Source organism: Peromyscus californicus, unplaced genomic scaffold (assembly GCF_007827085.1).
Source record: "Peromyscus californicus insignis strain IS unplaced genomic scaffold, ASM782708v3 Scaffold_19__1_contigs__length_69161282, whole genome shotgun sequence".
Lineage (NCBI taxonomy): Eukaryota > Metazoa > Chordata > Mammalia > Rodentia > Cricetidae > Peromyscus > Peromyscus californicus.
The window spans coordinates 27115108-27136072 of NW_026294491.1; the positions used below are offsets into that span (position 1 = coordinate 27115108).

Genomic DNA, 20965 nt, shown 5'->3' on the forward strand with positions numbered 1-20965 from the left:
ATTCTGTTCTAGCTTTTCTGATGCTTTTTAAAGTTTACCAAAAAAAAATGAATCTGACACATTTTACTTGTAAAAAAAAAAAAAGAGAGAGAGAATAAGCTAGGCAGTGATGATGCATGATTTTAATCCCAGCACTCAGGAGGCAGAGGCAGGCAGATCTCTCTCTGTGAGTTCAAGGACAGCCTGGTCTATACAGTGAAATCCAGGACAACTAGGGCTACACAGAGAAACCCTGTCTTAAAAAACAAACAAACAAAAAAAAAAACAACCCCAACTTATTGGAGTCAGTGGATATTTATGTTAATTCCCCCCTCAGTTTCTTATTTTGAATATTCTCAAATCTAAAGAGTACAATGTTCATGTAGTCTTATACCTCTATATTTATGTTATTAATATGTTGCTGCATTTGCATTATTTTCCCTACATATATGCATTCACATGTACACATGCATTAGTTTTATTTTCTCTACATATGTGCACGCACATGTACACAGGCATGTTTCATTTTTCCCTACATATGTGCATTCACATGTACACATGCATATTGTTTTTTTCCCCCTGATCCTTTACCTCTAAACACTTTAACATGCTTTTCATAAAAACACTAACATTCTCTTGCCCTTGTGCAGAATGTAAAAGCTGCATTCATCTCTGAAACTCTTTTGTTACCTGTGTTTTTATCTGTATTCAAGAACAAAGGAAGCGGGGAGGGATTATTAATAGCAGCCACCCACTGCCTAAGTTATTCACCACTGTGCATCTTCCAGAATTCAAGTGTGAAAATGAAAGAGGGTGAGCCCCGGTGCTGAATACATATAAAGGACTGGAGAGGCGAGGCCCCAGTACGTTACTCGGGCCCAGTCTCTTGAACTGCTTCTCCCAACCACATAAACCATTAAATCATTCCCCTCAACAGCTTCATCGTAGGTGGCATGTGTCAGGAAAGAACGCATTGCTATTTGTTTTCACAAATTCATAGCTTTCAGTGCAAAGTCTCACTGTGTCTGCTGTAAGAGCTATTCATTTTGCAGACGAAAAGTCTGGCTCAAGGTCATGGAGCTAGACATGAAGCAAGAATCTAGTCTTCAAGCTCGCTCCGCCGCGTTATTTCTATTATATCACATGGCCCCTGTGAAACTCAGTTGCCTGGGTCTTGATAAGTGAGAGAGGTTTGGGTCTGAGAATACCGCACCTAGATGACAACTGTATGCCCTTGAATCTCATTTGGGTGAGCTACCCAGGACTCTTCAAGCCTCCATGTGCATAAGAATTTCCTAGGAACCTCATTACAATGCAGGAGGGCTGAGGTGGGACCCGGAGTCTGCATCTCTGGCAAGCTCCCCGGTGATGCTGAGGCTGCAGGTGCGGGGACCGGCTGGTGGAACCAGCCCAGATTCTCACAGCCCCAGGTGTCACCAAAATAGGAAAGAGTACTTTCAAAACATTACCCGGTACTGCACTTTTAAAACACAGAGACTAATGTAATTAACACCTGTGCAGCTACCAGCGGTCCAAAATGAAGTACTTTCCAACATTCTTCCTGGTTTTCTAACTTTAAGCCACTTCAGAGAAAGGAGTTTTATCTCAGTATGCTAATTTGGATGCAAGTACCTCTCAGTATTATTGCTCCAGTGACTGGAGATTTCATAGACGTAAGTAGTAATGTAGAGGGAACCGTAGATTCAAGTTCCTTTGCCGAGCAGAACTGTCAAAAAGAGCAGTCCACCACATTCCATCCTATATTCTCAATACAAGCATCTTTAAAAACGGGGTCTGGGCCGGGCGGTGGTGGCGCACGCCTTTAATCCCAGCACTCGGGAGGCAGAGCCAGGCGGATCTCTGTGAGTTCGAGGCCAGCCTGGTCTCCAAAGCGAGTACCAGGAAAGGCACAAAGCTACACAGAGAAACCCTGTCTCGAAAAACCAAAAAAAAAAACAAAACGGGGTCTGTTTATTCAATCCAACAAGTCACATTCTGCTATGGTTCACTTTTGAATTGTATATACGGTTATCAAGTACAAATGCTAGTTATTATGTTACAATAAGTTCCTTAAGCATTTTGTGGTTGGGTATTTTGTTGTCTAAAGATAATCAACAGTATAGTTATTAACCGCCTCGATGCAATGTGGAATGCACCTGCAGCAGCCAAAACTAAAACAGACCTTTAATATATAGGTGAAGAAATACCCTAAATACTCCCCAAATGCCTGTAGACACTATCATTTCTTCTCATTTCTCAGAGTCCCTCAGCAGAGAAAAAAAAATCAGTGATAATTCCCTGTGGAAAAGTAGAGTACGAAGCCAAGTTATAAAGCTTGTCAAAGAAGCTGAAATATATAAAAAAAAAAAAAAAAGAAGGCACTACAACTCAGTTAAATAAATATTTATGAAGTTTCTACTTTCTCCTGGTGGACTGAGAGGTAGCAGTATATAAAGAGATTAATGCAATCTTCTGGGCTGATAATAATAACCCTGAAGGAGAGAGTCAGTCACTGGAACAGATAACTAGAATGCAGAATGATGAGACAAAAGGGGTGTGGACAGAATCTAGGAGCAGTGTGCACAAATTGTAGAGAAAAAGAACCTGGAAGATGCCATGTCTTTAAAAATAATAACAGAAGGATTAGGGATGTGGCTTAGCTGGTAAGTGTGGTTGCCTAATGTGTACAAAGCCATGGCTTCAATATCTAGTACCACAAATGACTGGTGTGGTAATGCATGCCTTATACTCTCAGTGCTTGAGGGGTGAGGGAAGACAAGAAATTCAAGGCCATCCTTAGCCACTGAGAACCTAGAATCTCTGTTCAAAACAAAAACAAGGACTCTTTGTCCTTTTTGATTTGTTTGAGACATGTTCTCATAAAGCTCTGAGTGCCCTCAAACTCACTACATAGTCAAAGCTAGACTTGAATTCTAGATCCTCTGGCCTCTACCTCTCAGATGCTGGGAACATTGGCTTGAATCACCATTCTGGTCCCAGCTAAGACTTTTTTTTTTTAAAGATTTATTATTTTTCTGTGTATGTGTGGGTCCTTGTGAGTTTATGTACATCACTTGCATGCAGGAGTCTGAGCACTCCAGAAGGGGGCACTGGATCTCCTGGAGCTGGAGTTACAGGTGGTTGTGAGCCACCAACCTGGGTCCTCTGAAAGAGCAGTCCACACTCTTAGCTGCTGCCCCATGTCTCTAGCCCTAGTGAAGAAGTATTTTTAAGTCACTTCACTTGACAAATTTAATATCTTACTTAGAAAATTGATGTTGAAAGAGTCCACAGAAGGCCTGTTTTAGAGGTGTGAAATTGCCTTGGGAATTAAAGGCCTATATACATTAAATCATGACTTCTTTTATGAAGTTACAATGATCTAGTGGGAGAAACATTAGTCCATATGTAATAACGTGTAATCATCATTTTAAATAACCAAAGGATGAGTAATTTTCTGACATACATGCTTTAAGTCACAAATAGCCCTGACTCAGCTGCACCAGACACTTTGTCTCTGTTATCGGTAGAGCGAACTATGTCGTGCAGTTCAGTGTAATGAATTGTTTTTGTTGCTGTCTGAAGGGGTACTTCTGCAGAACCTGGACTGTCTGCCTTTCCTGTGGTATGGGTTTACCTTACACAGATTCCGGGGTGCAGACTCCTGTGCTTTTGAAACTGCACTGTACTTCCCAACTGCTTCTGTAAGAGGTCAGTCCCTTAAGGAGGTGGAGTGCTGTGCATCTCTGTTTCTGTAGAATGTTAAAGGGCGAATGCAGAGTGTCACTCAAGTGTTCTCACTCACCCTCAAGTGAAGTATCAGCAGAGGTGGCCCTGGGCATTGGAGCTCTGGGCCCTGGTCTGCTAACTCCAGCATCTCCCCTCCTACCTCAAGCTTTGAGAACAGACTGCTTGGGCTGGGAGTTGGCTGTAGGTCGTAAAAGTCTATTGCCGGTGTGATGCTTCAGTAGTTTTAGTATGTCAGGAGAGAAAGAGAAAAAAACAAACTCCAAATCGAGGACATTGTTGTTTTGCTGTAAGCCAACTGCAGTAGTTTTACTCTGTTAGTTACAGAATGCCCATAAACTCTGGAGGGTGTGTGTGTGTGTGTGTGTGTGTGTGTGTGTGTGTGTGTGTGTGTGACAAGACAACCTTGGGTGTCATTCTTCAGGCACCATCTACCTTTTTTTTTTTTTTTTTTTTTTTTGAGGTAGGCTCACTCCCCTGCCTGAAATTCAACAATTTGGACAGGCTAGTCAGCAAGTCCCCAGGTTCCTCCTGTGCCTGCCTCCCCCAGCCCTGGGATTACAAGCACATTTCGTCATGCCTGGCTTTAAAAAGTGTTCATATACATGTAATCCCATACTTGTATATAATGCACTGTGATGACATTCACCCTCCTGCCCTTTCTCATCATGCCTCTTCTATTCCCACCAGCCTCCCTTCCCAGCTGGCCCTCTCCTACCCTGTGTCCTTCCTTTCTCCTCCCCACTCACTCACTCCCTCCCTCCCCCCTTCTCTCCTTCCCTTCCTCCCTCCCTCCGGTGAAGGGAAGGATTTGCAGGCAGTCACAGCTAGCAAGGGTTCCAGGTCACAGTGTAGACAGCACCCCACCGCTCTACTTGCCCTCCTTCAGTCCCCACAGACCTTCTGCCCTTCTTCATCCACGCTCCCCGGGCTTTGGGGATCAAACAAATGTCACATTCTGTTTGCGGCCAAGCCCTGTAACTTACAAACAACAACAACAACAACAACAACACAAAATGGGTTCTCGGGCTTTTACTTTGGTCCTGAAGCTCAATCTCAGGTTACGTCCTTCGGAGCCAAGCATTTCTGTCCTCTGAGCTCCCTCCCCGCAGCCTGATGAACACTCCGGTCCTTGAGTTTGACAGCTCTAGACTTGGGACCCAGGAGCTTTTCCTGACCGAGTTCCAGCTGTGGACAAAAGCTCTTTGGCATCACTGATGTAGAATGCTTTGCTGTGGGCATCAGGTATCTGTTTCCTAGTGAAGTAAGCCTCAGTCCTCCCTCACAGGGAGCTGTGCTGGGAATGGAACTCTGTTGCCTCTTCTCCCCTCCTCCCCTCCTTCCTCCTTCCCTTCCCCTTCCTTTCCTCTCCTGTCTAATTGGCTGTGACTATTTGGGGCTGTGGGCAGGTTGTTTAGATGCTAATGTCTTCTTGACTGTGGGCAGGTCTGCTTTCTGACTGTGAAAGGGAAATGTAGGGGAAGTTAATGTATGTTAGTTAGCAATAAGGGACCCAAAGGGAAGCAGGAAGTTGGATTGAATAATTGGATCTGAGGATATTAAGTGTCTCTTTTTAATACTGAAAGTTTTTAATTAGCTTGAGTCCTATGACTTGTAGCATGAATCTTAAATGGTCTTATTAATAAAATCAAATCCAGGGCCAGGTATTGGGGTGAATGCTGGAAGATCAGAGAAGCAGAACAAGCCACGGCTACCTCACCTCGCCAGTTCCTCAGCTGGTCCTATTTCCTCAGACTGGAAGCCTCTTAGTCCTCATCCAGAATGAATCTCAGCTGAACTGCTGCTAGAAGCCTGAAAGCTTAACCAGCCAAATGCTTCTAGTTTCTGGTCCTCACGCCTTATATACCTTTCTGCCTTCTACCATCACTCCCTGGGATTAAAGACTCGCTTTCTGGGATTAAAGGCGTGTGTCCCCATGCCTGGCTGTTTCCAATGTGGCCTTGAACTCACAGAGATCCAGAGGGATTTCTGCCTCTGGAGTGCTAGGATTAAAGGTGTGAGTGCCACCATTTTCTAGCCTTTGTATCTAGTGGCTGTTCTGTCTCTGACCCCAGATAAGTTTATTAGGGTGCACAATATTTTGGGGAACACAATACCACCACAATGACTTGAGTCCTGTAACGTTGGGGAAACAAGGTTACAGCGTTTTGTTGTCTGAGTGATGTTGCTGGGCATTTTCTTCCGGGGTGAAGGTTAAAAGTAACCCGTCACAGCACGGGCAGCAGGTGAGCCGTATGCATTCCTTACATTAATTACAAACCTCTGCTTTTCTTTGACACTCCCAGATTACTTATCAAAAATGTGGACTGCCCTTTACTAAAAACAAAAACCTACATTTTCTTTTCAGGGGACTGTGTCTCTTTACTTGGCATTAGCGCTGCCTAGAGAGTTCTCCCTACTCTGGGTATTTTTATACCTTCTAAGTACTCCCTGCACCTTGATTTGGGTCTCTGCCTATGAAGTTTAAAGACGTGAATATTTTGTACTGTTTACCCAAAAATTTCTTTCTTTTTAAAGAAATCTTTTTGGGTTTTTTTTTTATTTGTTTGGTTGGTTTGCTGGGGTTTGGTTTTTTTTTTTGCAGAACTGAGACTTGAACCCAGGGCTTCTGCATGCCACGCTTGCACTCTTCCACACCCCTAACAAGCTAATGTTTTGTTTGGGGTTTTTTTGGTTTTTTTTTTTTAGGCAGAGTCTCAGGTAGTCCAGGCTAGTCCTGAACTCGTGCCTCAATCTCCCAGGTGCTGGTATTATAGTTATACACCATCATACCTTGCTCCCAGCAAACTTCTTGATATATTTTTTTAAATGTTAGCATCAGCCAAACATTATTGCATCCTTGCTACTTTAGAAGAAAAGAAAAAAACTAACAAGCTTACCGTTTTCTTGTGACATATAAGAATAAAAAGATACAGCACAGATATCTCTAATTTGGGGGACCACAGGATGGGGGCTTGGGGGTGGATATAGTAGTTCTTCTTTGGTGTTGAACATCCATTTCCTGGTTGTTATTGCTTTGCTTGTTTTTGCTCTGTGTTGTTACCATATTTCAAGGAGAAATGGCTAGAACAAAATCATTTTTATTTATGTTAGTCTCCTTGGACTGTAAACCATGAGACGGCCTAAAGAAAAATAAGGATCTGTATGTGTGTCAGGACTGTTGAATAAATAAGAACAGGAGTATGGTGGCTGTAAGTTGCATCTATTTGGGAGGCTGAGGAAGAGGATGGCTTATGTCTAGGAGTTTGAGGCCAACCTATGCCACAGAGTGCAACCCCGCCCCTAAATAGGTTTTTTTAGGTATGATTGTCTGTGTCTCTATAGAAGTGGTATGGAAAGTTATCCCCACACCATATACGCTTTGTTTATAGCATGGGACAAACAACTAAGGTTCTTTTTAAAGGGCTGGACTATAGACATTTTAGGTTTCTTAGACCCTGTGGTTTTCTGTTGAAATTACTCATCTGTCTCACTGCTACCCAGATGCTGAATTCTGTTGTTTAGAGAGAGCGTAGATTAAAGCTGTGGGTATGAGTGAGCCCAACTGTGTTTCGATAAAACTCTACAAAAAGGTGGCTGGCCTGCCAACCCCTGCTCTGTAGCATCTAGAGAAATCATCCAATCATGTACTGATTGATGCCCTACAAAAAAATACTGCTAAGGATAATTTGTAAAATCATAGAGGCCTTCTAGTTTTTTGCAGTGTTCCAGCAAATGTCATCTGAACTATTTTCAGGTGAAGTGTTTTGATAGTTTGGATGTCTTAAGATGTTCGGGGAGGGGAGGGGGGATGAGGCATGCTCATGCATGCCTGTAATCCCAACACCTGAAAGGTAGGGAGGAAGGCAAGAAGATCAGGAGTGCAGCAGCATCCTTGACTACATCGCAAGTTTGAGGCCAGCTTTAGCTACATGGGACTGTGTTTCATAAACATCAAAAGAGAGATGGAGACAGAGGAGGGGGTCTGTGGGGGAGAGAGGAGGGGAAAAGGAGAGAGACTGACTGACTTGGGTTAGAAGAAAGCAAATTAGGTGGGTCTCGTAAACTGAGTTGACAAAATGTTGGGAACTACTGAAGTGAGTGATGGGTACATGGGATTTTCTTCCCACTTTGCTCTCTACTGCTGCATGTTTCAGATGGTGATGGCACAGGTCACTATGTAACAGTAATGGCCCCTTAAACACAACCGCCCCTCCCTTCTCACGCCACAGAACAGGAGGTAGAGGAAGAAAGCAGGTTCTAAGTTCCATCTTCAACACAGGAGCAGTGTCACAGCACGCTCTCTCTATAGGACGGCTGCCGGATCTGGTCAAGATTGAATAGGTGTGTGGGAAGAGCTCAGGAGGCGACACCTGTGGCTGCAGAGCCTCAGCAAAGCCAAGCAGGCACCGTTCTTCAGAGTTGGTGGCTGGCCTCAGACTCCCCAGGAGCAACATTCAGGACTTTACCAAGTCCTCCAGGAAAGATCAGTTTAGGAATTAATATATCAGAAAATTCATCTCTTGTGAGCTCTTCTCCAGGAAGAAGTTTGGTCATGGCAGCAGTAAGAGCAGAAACTAGCTACAGAATTGGCAGCGAGCATGGAGCCCATTATCTATAGAATTGAGATAAAAACAAATGCAGACTTTATATTTACAGAGGAGGATCTGCGTCTTTAAAAGCTCCACACTGTGGAGAGGAGAACCAGGGACCAAAACTGCACAAACTCATGCTTTCCATACAGCCGCCAATGGTGGCCATCTAAGAAAAGCCCAGCAAGAGCATCACATGATGAGGGTTGAGATGAGCAGGTAGGCAGGCAGGTAATTGACCCCTGAACTAAACTGAATGGGGAAAGGACATAAAGAGCCTCGGTGCTCATAATAGAGGGAGAATTTTTGTTTTAACATAAAGTGTATTTTACACAAGCTATAATTATCAAGATTTACTTAGCATTTATTTGACGAGGACTTGTAATTTCACAAGCACTATCAGTGACTGAACCAATCAAAAGTTCTTGCCCCAGGGGTCAGAGGATACTAGTGACAAACTAAGTAAACAATTTATTAAAAAGAATTGGGCCAGCTGGGCGGTGATGGCACACGTTTTTAATCCTAGCACTCAGAAGGCAGAGGCAGATAGATCTCTGTGAGTTTGAGGCCAGCCTGGTCAATAGAGTGAGTTCCGGGACAGCCATAACTGTTACACAGACACTCTGTGTCAAAAAACCAATAATAATAATAATAATAATAATAATAATAATAATAATAGGACATCCCAAAATCGGGGGAAAGTTAAGTGTGTTGGATGGGGGAAACACCTGGAGGCAATCAGGAGAGGCAGATGCTGGATCAGTATTTTGCATGAGGGGTCAGAGTAGACCTTACCCAGCAATGACATCCCAAAAGCTAAGGGAAGAGAGGGAGTCAGATAGTCATGAAAACCAACGTAAACTCGAGTTTGCAATCTTCCTGCCTCAGTTTCCCAGGTCCTGGGACTGTCGTATGTCACCACGCTTCAGTTTACTAAGGAAACTATTTTAAAGAAGAAAGCAGCCCGGTGGTGATGGCGCGCACCTTTAATCCCAACCCTCAGGAAGCAGAGGCAGGCAGATCTTTGTGAGATCGAGGTCAGCCTGGGCTATAGAGCGAGTTCCAGAACAGCCAAGGCTACACAAAAAGCTGTGTCTTGAAAAACAAAACAAACAAACAAAACCAAAAAAGCAGTGATCAGAACATGTTGTATAAAATTTCAGACTATAACTAGGGATATAGTTCAGTGATAGAGTACTTGCCTATCATGATCAAGGCCCTGGGTTTAATCCTCCATATTGACAAAGAGAAAAAATAAAAACAACAACCAAAAGCAAACAAACATGAAACTCTAAAATTGTATAAGAAAAGAGTAAATATATGTTTATGTAACTATAAATAAATGTAAGGAGGCTGGACTTTCCTAATGAACAATTGTCAGATTAGATCACAAAACAAATGCAGAAAGGACTATAATAAAGGGCCAGTAGAGACACAGCCAGTGTACACAAACTAAAAAATACTCGGGGGGATGAGTTTAATATTGGATACCACACCACATGAGGCCAGTTGCAAGATCTATGTGGGGAAGTCTGTAAAATGCTTCTCTAGTATGCAGATAAAGATTCAAAAGGAGAGATCCACAGAATTCTTGGTTACATCAGGTATAGTAGCACATGCCTTTAGTCCCAGCACTCAGGAGACAGAGGCAAGTGGATCTCTGTGAGTTTGAGGCTAGCCTAGTCCACATAGTGAGTTTCAGGCCAGCCAGGACTACATAGTGAGACCCTGTCTTAAAACACAAAGATTCCTGGATACACAGACTAGAAATCGTATAGATGGTAGTCTCCCCTCTGCTAACCCATGGAATTAACATGGTCTCAAAACAAACCGCTTAACGTTTACTGAGCCCTTACTGTATACCAGGTACTGTTGTAAGTGCTTTGTGTATACTGCTCATTTAGTTCTCACAATGACCAGTCACACCAGATACTAAGATTTACCATAAAAATAGAATGTGGGACCAGCATGGTTACCAGGGCATAAGCAGACAGCTCATTGGACAGGGTAGAGGTTCAGAAATACTTTCAACTTCATATTAGTATTTGGAAAATTATGAAGATGCCATCTGAGGTAAGGTGAAGATGGATTGTTCACTGCATTGGACAGCCGTGCTGCTATGGGAGAGAGATTAGCTGTGTTTCTTTCTTAAATTCAACTGAAATTAACCCCTATGAGTCAAAGTTTCAAACCCGAAAGGCAAAACAATCTACAAATTTCTCTCCAGTAATTTTAAATGATTTGTTTACATTTTTCTAAATATTAGCATCTTAGTTACTTTTCTATTGCTCTGAAGAGACACTGTGACCAAGACAACTTATAAAAGAAAGCATTTCATTGGGACTTGCTTACAGAACTCTGAGGAAGCGTGGCGGCAGGCAAGCAGGAAGGCATAGAGCTGGAGCAGTACCTGAAGCTTTGATTACCTACAAGCAGCAGACACATAGATAGAGAGACTGGGTCTGGCTTAGGCTTTTGAAACCTCAAAGCCCTCCTCCAATAACACACCTTCTCCAACAAGGGCATGCCTCCTAATCCTTCACAAACAGTTCCACCAACTAGGGACAAACATTCAAACAGAAGAGCCTATGGGGCCATTCTCATTCGAACCACCACAGTTAGCCTTACATTCCTTGCTGTCTTTAGGTGGAAGGAGGTGGGAATTGACGAGATTCATGTGTCCTATGTTATAACTGAATGATGGTGTGTGTTGTTTCAGAATTCTAAATGGTTTTCATTGCCTTGGCATGGGTTTTAGTTATTTAGTGCCTTCCTGTCTTCCTCCTGTCATACTTTTGGGGACCAGGGAAGGTGCCAAGGAAGGACTTAGTTAGCAGTGTGTTCAGTACTCTTCATGAAGCCTAATTTAATTCTGAGGACTTTAGTCCTGGACTCACAGCCACGGCACTGCCCTTTGAAGATGCAACAAAAGTGTGTGCCTGGGATTCCTTCCAATGCTCTGAGCTCAAGCACTGCAGTTGTCTGTCCAGGTTTTTAATAAGAAAAGTAAACAGCAAGGACCAGTACCTACTCAAACACCGTAAATGCACGGTGGACCTGGTTCTTTGATGAAATAAAAGAAAGAGGTACCGACCTGAGGTCTAACAGGGAAGAGGCGAGGGAATTTAGAACTGCTTATCCAGAATTGCTTTTGAAAGTTGGGGAGAAATGATTTGTCAGGCATAATTCTCATTTGTTCAGCACAAGACTGTGCCCATCGGCATGTGTGAAGATGTGTTCATTTGTAATGTTGAAACACACCAGAGTGCTTGTTGCCCATGGTTTAGGACGCCAGGAACCCCTTTGGTTGTCTCCTTGTGTCTACATTTTCAACCTTTCCGTGGAGAATCCATAAAACTCACACGCTTGAAAGCTGGTGTTATCTGGGACACACGTGTCTCGCATTGGTCTGCCCTGACAGTTGACCTGGCTTTTGTCTTGTAGGCACACCAGAGGCCGGCTTCCTGGCAGAGCGTGGGGGCGGCTTATTGCAGTACGGTTGTGCCCTCTGATGGTGAGTTTTGGCAAATCTGTTTTTATGTCTTATTTTTTTTCCTCTTTAGCTTAGTATCTCCAGATTGTTTTTTCCTTAGTCAACTTATTTTTTAAATAATTTTATTACACTCATTTATTTTGGGGGGAGGGCACGTGCATGCCATGGCACGTGTTTGGGACTCAGAGGATAACTTGAGGGGGTCAGTTCTGTTCTTCCACCGTGTGAGTTCTAAGGATTGAACTGAGATCATCTAGCTTCAGCAGCAAGTACCTTTACCTGCTGGACCATCTCTCTAGCCCAAGTCATTGATTTACAAACCGTACTCCCCCCCCCCCCCCCCCCGTGGTTCTCTTGGAGATCAGGGGAAAGGGAGGATTACAGAAGGGGCGTGGAACTGGGGTGAGGGTCTAGTGAATTCAGAGGGTTAACTCAGAACACCCCACCTGTCCATCAAGAGGGTCTAGTGAATTCAGAGGGTTAGCCAAGAGAACCTCGCCTGTCCATCAAGAGGGTCTAGTGAATTCAGAGGGTTAGCCAAGAGAACCTCGCCTGTCCATCAAGAGGGTCTAGTGAATTCAGAGGGTTAACCAAGAGAAGTAGCCTGTCCATCAAGAGGGTCTAGTGAATTCAGAGGGTTAACCAAGAGAACTAGCCTGTCCATCAAGAGGGTCTAGTGAATTCAGAGGGTTAGCCAAGAGGACCTCAACTGTCCATCAAGAGAGTCTAGTGAATTCAGAGGGTTAACCAAGAGAACTAGCCTGTCCATCAAGGCTTCTAGGTCCTTGATGTTCGTTCACATTTAGAAACAGGGGCCATGATTGTGCAAGCATCAGAGGAGTGCCACTTGGTGTTTCCTAACTCTCAGGTTTCCATATGCTGCATTCTGATCAAATGTTGCGGCCTCTTCACAGCCTCGCAGGCAGTTCCGGGCCTGTGTGGCCCTCTGTTCTGTCTCTTTCCTCATGCTCCCTGCCCCTTAAAGAGTCATTTTATTTTGTTCTCTGTGTATGAGTGTTTTGCTTGAACAGTCTGTGTACTGCTTGCATATCTGGCGCCCATGGGGATCATAAAGACGGTATTGGGTCCCCTGGAGCTGGAGTTATGAATGAACAGTTGTGAGCCTCCATTGTGAGTGCTGGGAATCAAACCCAGGTCCTCTGTGGAAGCAATACTCTGAACACTGAGCCACCTCTTCAGCTCCTCGGACCCTTGTTTAACATGGGAGGGGTGAGCAGATGCTCGGGGCTCAATAGGATCCTTTGTAAAGGTTCACAAAGCTACAGATGGGCAACAGGACCAAAACTTTGTTTATTTTTATGGTCATGTGTTTCTAACTTTCACTACCATTTCTATCATAAATTTCAGTTTACAGTGCTTGGCTTAGGGGTTGACTTCTAAATGTTTTTGTGTAAGGCTTGGTTTGATCTTGTTCCAAATTCAACTCTATAAGCATTGGTTCATAGCATGCATTCAAAGAGCATCCTGCAAATTCACAAGGATACTAACACCGAAGAAACCCAAGATGAATCATGCAATCCCTGGAATCCCCTGTATGTGGTCGGTACGAATGGCACAGTGTAACCAGAATCCTTTCCCCAATGCCGTTCGGTAATCTGAGTGCATACGCGTGTGCTCATGTTTGGTGATTCCTCAGCCTTTGGAGGAAACCCTTTGGTGTCACTCATGTAGTAAGCAAGAGAAATGCTCGCTGGCATTCTTGTTGTTCCTGTGTCCCGAAGACAAACAGCGGCCAGAGAAGTACTAATAAAGTAACAAGCAGCACTCAGCCGGGCTGCAGCTGGAGGACGAGCCTGTGTCCCCAATCAAGGCTTAGTACCAATGAGCACCAGATCCCAGAGCTTGTCACATGGCCAAGAGCCAGAGGTCCAGAACACCTCTTACTCCCTCCTCTCCGAGAGCCCCTCTAAAACAGGAGTATTTCCGTTCTTCCGACCCTGTCCTGTTATCATGCACAACTAAAAGCAGGTTCACCACATCTGTACCTGTGCCGCTCCTGGGTCCCATTCCTTTCCTCTGCTAGACACTGTTGGCCCTTTCCAACTAAGAGATGTTCTCTTCACATAGAAATAATTCACAGTGCTGAGTCTCTTAGCTTGTGCCAACTAAGAGTATTTCATTAAAAAATATCTAGTCTTTATAATTCATGAAGTTATTATATATTCAATCTTAGTATAACTCAGTATATGTTTAGAAAATATATATTTAATATCAACCAAATTGTGCTTAAAGAGGAAGCTTGGGTGCTATTGGTTGGTGTGATAGTCATATGTGGTGATTGGTTTAAGCTAATGAGTCTGGATAGGAATTTGTATTAATTTTACCACTCACTGAATTTACTGTGTTTCTATATATCAGTCCATATGGAAGTACTCCAGCTATTTAATAGAGATATAGTTGTACGAGGGTGTGAGTGAATGTTATCTGAAATCACGAATGCTGATAGGTTATCCCTATACGCCACGAGAGGTTGAAAACAATATTTGTACAAAAAAATGAAAGCCAGGGCCGGAGAGATGGCTCAGCCATTAAAAGCATGTGCTCTTATATTTTTGATTGTGAGCCTAACCTTTAATGGCTGAGCCATCTTTTTAGCTGGGCGGCCATGGTGCACACCTTTAATCCCAGCACTCAGGAGGTAGAGTCAGGCGGATCTCTGTGAGTTCGAGGCCAGCCTGGTCTACAGAGCGAGATCCAGGACAGGTACCAAAACTACACAGAGAATCCTGTCTCGAAAACAACAACAACAAAAAAGCATGTACTCCTCTTGCAGACCTGAGTTCAGTTCCCAGCACCCACATTGAATAGCTCACAGCTGCCTCTAACTGCAGCTCCAGGGGAGCTGGTACTCATGTCTCATATTTGCATGGGCATTCTCTCTCTCTCTCTCTCTCTCTCTCTCTCTCTCTCTCTCTCTCCTCCCTCCCTCCCTCCCTCCCTCCCTCCCTCCCCCCCCCCCTCTCTCTCTCTCTCTCTCTTTCTCTCTTTCTCTCTCCCCATCTCTCTCTCTCTCTCATACACACACACTTTAAAAATAATTTTAAAAAATGAAACCATACAAATTTTTATGTATGTATATGTTTTTGTTGGAACTAAACCCAGCATTTGGGCATGTTAAACAAGTACTCTGCTGCTGATTTGCACCCCCAGCCCAGGATACCAACTTTTCGAAAAGTGCCCCCCCCAAAAAAAAAAAATTTCTACTAATATTAAGAAACCCTTCCTGGAGCTGTTGAGAGGACTCAGCAGGTAAAAGCACTTGCCAGCGAGTCTGATGACGTGAGTTGGATTCCTGGAACACACATGGTAGAAGGAGAGGATCAACCCCCACAATTTGTTCTCTGACCTCCACACATAAGCCATGACGTGTACATGTCCACAGACACTTACACACACACAATAAATGTTTTTAAAAAACACAACTTACATTGGTTATTAAGAAATAGACCCCTGGCGTGATTCCGTCCTGCATGTCTGTTCTGAGGAGCAGCAGGCAGTTTCCTCCGTCCGACTTCTCTCACACCGAAGTGCACACCTCCACCTCATGGAAGACTCGATGGACATGGACATGAGCCCTCTCAGGCCTCGGAACTACCTTTTCGGTTGTAAACTAAAAGCTGACAAGGATTATCACTTTAAGGTGGAAAATGATGAGAATGAGCACCAGTTATCACTAAGAACAGTTAGTTTAGGGGCAGGGGCAAAAGACGAATTACACATCGTAGAGGCAGAAGCAATGAACTATGAAGGCAGTCCAATTAAAGTAACACTGGCAACTTTGAAAATGTCTGTACAACCAACAGTTTCTCTTGGGGGCTTTGAAATTACACCACCTGTGGTCTTAAGGTTGTAGTGTGGTTCAGGGCCTGTGCACATTAGTGGACAGCACCTAGTAGCTGTAGAGGAAGATGCAGAGTCAGAAGATGAAGATGAGGAGGATGTAAAACTCTTAAGTATGTCTGGAAAACGATCTGCTCCTGGAGGTGGTAACAAGGTTCTGCAGAAAAAAGTAAAACTTGATGAGGATGATGAGGATGATGACGAAGATGATGATGATGATTTTGATGAGGAGGAAGCTGAAGAAAAAGTTCCAGTGAAGAAATCTGCACGAGATACCCCAGCCAAAAATACACAAAAATCAAACCAAAATGGAAAAGACTTAAAACCATCAACACCAAGATCAAAGGGTCAAGAGTCTTTCAAAAAACAGGAAAAAATTCCTAAAACACCAAAAGGACCTAGTTCTGTAGAAGACATTAAGGCAAAAATGCAAGCAAGTATAGAAAACGGTGGTTCTCTTCCCAAAGTGGAAGCCAAGTTCATTAATTATGTGAAGAATTGCTTCCAGATGACTGACCAGGAGGCTATTCAAGATCTCTGGCAGTGGAGAAAATCTCTTTAAGAAAATGGTTTAAACAGTTTGAAATAATTCCGTCTTACTTAATTTCTGTAACAGTTGATATATCTGGCTGTCCTTTTTATAATGCAAAGTGAGAACTTTCCCTACTGTGTTTGATAAATGTTGTCCAGTTTCCATTGCCAAGAATGTGTTGTCTAAAATGCCTGTTTAGTTTTCAAGGATGGAACTCCACCCTTTGCTTGGTTTTAAGTATGTATGGAATGTTATGATAGGACGTAGTAATAGTGGTGGTCAGATGTGGAAATGGCAGGGAGACAAATATACATGTGAAATAAACTCAGTATTTTAATAAAGTAAAAAAAAAAAGAAATAGACACACAATATCATTTGCTTTAATGCAGCTCGGTGTTCTTGCTACCTTCCAATCCGACATCTTTTTCTATCATGCCCCCACCTGTGTGCGTGTGTGTATGTGTGTGTGTGTGTGTGTGTGTGTGTGTGTGTGTGTGTGTGTGTGTGTGATGCTAGAGACTGAACCCAGAGCCTTACAAGTGCTAGGCAAACACAAGACCACTAAACTATACCCCCAGGCTCTTACTTTGCACTGCAAAATGAATTTTGCCTCAGGTCACTATGTTAGTATATTAGATTTTCTCTGCCTGGTATATAATCACTGAGTAAATGAGGTTTAGTCACCATTAACAAACATTCTTTCCACCATGCATTGTACTTTTCGTTATTCCTAGGTCATACTCAGTATCTCATGGTGAACTGGCCCTCAGTTTTAAAATGTACAGCCTAAAATGATGCATTATATAATTATAATTATAAATTTAAACATACTGCCTCTCAGTAATTTTATTAATTATATCATTTGAAAGGTCTTCTAATTATGATTATATAATACCCCATATAAAACATAGATTATCTCAAACATTTAACTGCTCCACCAAAAGCAATCTAACACATTCTTCACTTTTCTTGTGTCCCATGTTGTAAACACTTTTGAGGACCAAGTGAGAGCCCTCGACCAGCTCCATAGTAACTAACAGTCCTCAATGTACGCCTCACCCGTACCCCCGTTTCCTCTCAATATTCTGCCTGAGGTCACAAGTCCGAGCCCCACACGGTCCAGTTCTGCTGTGTGGCTGTACAGCCACGGTGAGTCATTCTTCAGAGAGCGCTTTCTCACCTGTACTGTGAAGACAGCTAGAGAAGCCTGCCCTGGCCTTGCAGGAACAGTGCTCGTGCTGTAAGCAGAGCTTCCATGATAGCAAAGCCCCTACATCCAAGACACTGCCCTCCAGCTTCTCACTTCAGCTTTCCTGGCCCCGGACCCTCAGCTGTAAATGACTAATAGTGAAACGTATGGGATCTGAGTCGGACCTGCTTAAAGCCTTCAGGGCTCCCTTTCATGTTCATGAAAGCCGAGGATAAAAGCAGTTTGGACATGGATAGCTGGCTAAGATTTGTCATTCAACATCCTGGATACTTTTGACAGTGAAAGAAGGTGATATTGAAAGCTGTGAGGTCAGCTGATTTGTATACGCCAAGAGCACGTCTTCCTCTCTAGCCAGAGAGTAAAAGGTAAACTAGAAAAGATGGAAAAATAGCCCATGTCAGTGCCTTTGGCTTCTTTGTCCTGCGACACAGCCTGCTCACTTTGCACGGCCCAAGAATCGTGATAGAAATTGTATCTGCTTTGCACTCAACGAAAGGTGTGATCACCTTATAAAATCATTTGAGGACAAATAATCTTCAGAGTGACAGTCCCTGAAAATCCTGTTCGGTGGTGTACATCATCTGTTTGGTCAGCCCAGGCATGGTATAGGTTCTTAGGCTAGGATCTGTGAATGTTGGCAGAACCAGGTATACACCAGTTTTTCCCCTTTGGTTTCTATCCTATCACTTTTATTTTTATCCTAAATCTTTTTTAAGACTTTCATACATGAGTACTGTATTTATATCATTTCTACCCCTCCCTTTCTCCTCTCCAACTCCTCCCTCGTCCCCATAACTTCCTATTAATTATGATTAATTATAACACACACACACACACACACACACACACACACACATACACACACGTACACGCGCATGCATGCACACACCCTACAGAATCCATTTAGTATGGCTTATATGTACGCACATGTGTTGGAGGCTGACCACTTGGGTTGGATAACCCATGGTGGGGGTCATCCCTGGAGGAAACTGATTCTCTCAGCAGCCTTTCTTCGCCTGTAGCTCTTCATCTTAGGCCTGGAGCCTGTGAAATTTCTCCTGTCCACGCTGGCATGCTACCTGGTGTTCTATTATGTAGGACTTGGTTAGCAGCCATAGTGTGGAGATTTCATGCTTGCAGCTTCCCTGGCGTGTCTAGAAAGCACTGTCCAGCAGTAGCTAGAGGAGGAAGTGGCATTTACATCCTTAATATTGAGTTGTAAAAGTTCCATATTAGTCAGGGTTCTCTAGAAGAACAGAATGGATAGAATAAATTTATATATATATATAAAGGGGTTGTTTATTAGAGTGGTATACAGGCTGTGGCCCAGCTAGTCCAGCAATAGCTATCTCCTGAGGGAAGGTCCAAGAATCCAATAGTCGTTCAGTCCATGAGGCTGGGGTCTCAGCTGTTCTTCGGTCTGCGTTGGAATCCTCAAGAAGTAGGTTCTAACACCAGCGAAGGAACGCCCCCGCAGCAAGATGGATGAACTTGCCAGTAAGAGTGAGAGCAAGCAGACAAGAAAACAAAGCCGCCTCCCTCCATGTCCTTTCGTATGGGCTGCCAGCTGAAGTGTGGTCCAGATTTCAAGTGGGTCTCCAGAACATCTCTTGTAGGCATGCCTAGATGCTTGGTTTTCAGTTGATTCGAGATGTGGTCAGTCAACCACCAAGATTAGTTGTTTAACTGTTTCCTGGTTTTTTGTTGTTGGTTTTTTTGGTTTTTTTTTTTTTTTGAGACAGAGTCTTGTTATATAGCTTCGGCTGGCTAGGCCTCAGTGATTCCCCCCGTCCCTCAGCCACCTGAGTACTAGGACTATAGGGTTATAGCCACCACACTCACCTCCTGTCACTTCTGAAAATGACTTGAGGGAGAGAGATTTCTTGAGTTGAGCGACGCTGTTAGTGACCACCCATGCCCAGCTGGAGTTCTCCATTGTCATTATCATATCAAGTACGTATGTCACATATTGAGTACATCTATCACATATCGAGTACACATGGCACATATCGAGTACATGTGTCATCTATGGAGTACCTACACCACATGTTGAGTACATATGTCACGTATCAACTACACGTACCACATATCAAGTACACATATCACACCAAGGACCCATATCACATATCGAGTACACATCTTTCATTTTAACTTTAAAAAGAGATGTGACAACACAGGAGAAGTGACAGTAAGGAAGTGGCTTCACCATGAAGGTGACAGACAGCAGCGCCTCTGTTTTTTAACACGACCGGGAACTCCCTTCCTAAATGTGAAAACGGAAGCGCTTTATATTTACTATTTAAAAGACGTGTCTGACAATGTGGACCTCTTTTGTAAACTGGGGTTTCAGTTGTAGAATCCTTACCAAAGCGTAAAGCTGGACTTGTTCCGTCACACAAACCCTTTCTTGAAGGATTAGGGAAGCCTGGATGCTCGCACTGTGGAGAACGCCCATGTCCCAACCTTATGTGCTCACAGTGTGTGTGTGCAGGGGCTTAGCTGGGAAGAGAAGCCAATGTGTCAGATTTCAGGTGACGGCATCCATTCCAAGACTGCGTAATCCTCAATATTTTGAGGGAATGAGAAACTCTCATTTCTCTCCCAAATGTAGTGGGATGAAATAACTGGCCTTGGTCTAAGGAGTTAGCTCCTGGTTTTTCTGTTGATATGCATGCCGACTCAAAACACAAACAAACAAACAAACAAAACCTAAATGTGTGCATCTCTGGTGGAAGCTGGAAGGGCTCTCTCTCTCTCTCTCTCTCTCTCTCTCTCTCTCTCTCTCTCTCTCTCTCTCTCTCTCTCTCTCTCTCTCTCTCTGAATGGCTACCAGCATCTTTGAAGGAACATTCAATTTCTTTGCTAAAATAACCCGTAGGGAGGGGAACGACCTTTTTTATTTTCTTTATTTATTTATTTTTACTGTAAGGAAGATCTTGGTACTCTGCACAGATGGTGCATTCTCCATACTTAGCAGCACAGATACGTAGATTGCCGGGGAGAAATCAACGCCGCCCATTGCAGTAGCTCATTGCTTTATTCCTCTGCCTCATGCTGGCTTCGACGAGCCTTCTAACAGGCCAAAATAAAGGCTAGCTTCTGTTCACGGGTGGCCATGTCAGGAGAATAAGGTTTTGTTTTGGCTTTGGTTTTTTATCCACAAAGAGGATTGAAATATAAAATTCTTTTCTCAGGCTTTGCCTGGGAATTTTGTATTTAGGAGAAGAGGGGTGAAGACGGTTAGTTATTGATGGCTGGATTTCCTTGGGAATGTTTGGGACTCTGTGAATAAGTGTGGTCTTCTCATTTGACTTCCAGCCATTGTTACCGGTTTGCCGTGTAGCTAAGCTGTCTCCGAGTCAGGTAATTAGACAAGGATGTGCATGTGAGTTGCCACAGCTGGAGAAGTATCTCTGTAGAGAGGATCATGGGAGAAAAGTCTGCCAGTTTGTCTGCAGGTGCTTAGAACAACCTCAGAGCTCTGAAGATAACCTCTATTCCGAAAACCTCAGACTGAGATGTGGGTTTGTAATCTCCCCATTGTGATCTGG

The 20965-nt window shown here is 43.6% G+C and overlaps 1 protein-coding gene and 1 pseudogene across 2 annotated transcripts in view; both read left to right on the forward strand.

The window, feature by feature from the left end:
* Mcu (mitochondrial calcium uniporter) overlaps nt 1-20965 on the forward strand; it is a 176646-nt gene that overhangs the window by 121844 nt on the left and 33837 nt on the right. For both annotated transcript variants that reach the window (XM_052744934.1, XM_052744931.1), the window contains exon 2: nt 11763-11832. In XM_052744934.1, coding sequence (XP_052600894.1) covers nt 11763-11832 — 70 coding nt within the window. The remainder of the gene's footprint in view (nt 1-11762; nt 11833-20965) is intronic.
* LOC128114733 (nucleophosmin-like) lies at nt 14976-16965 on the forward strand (annotated as a pseudogene).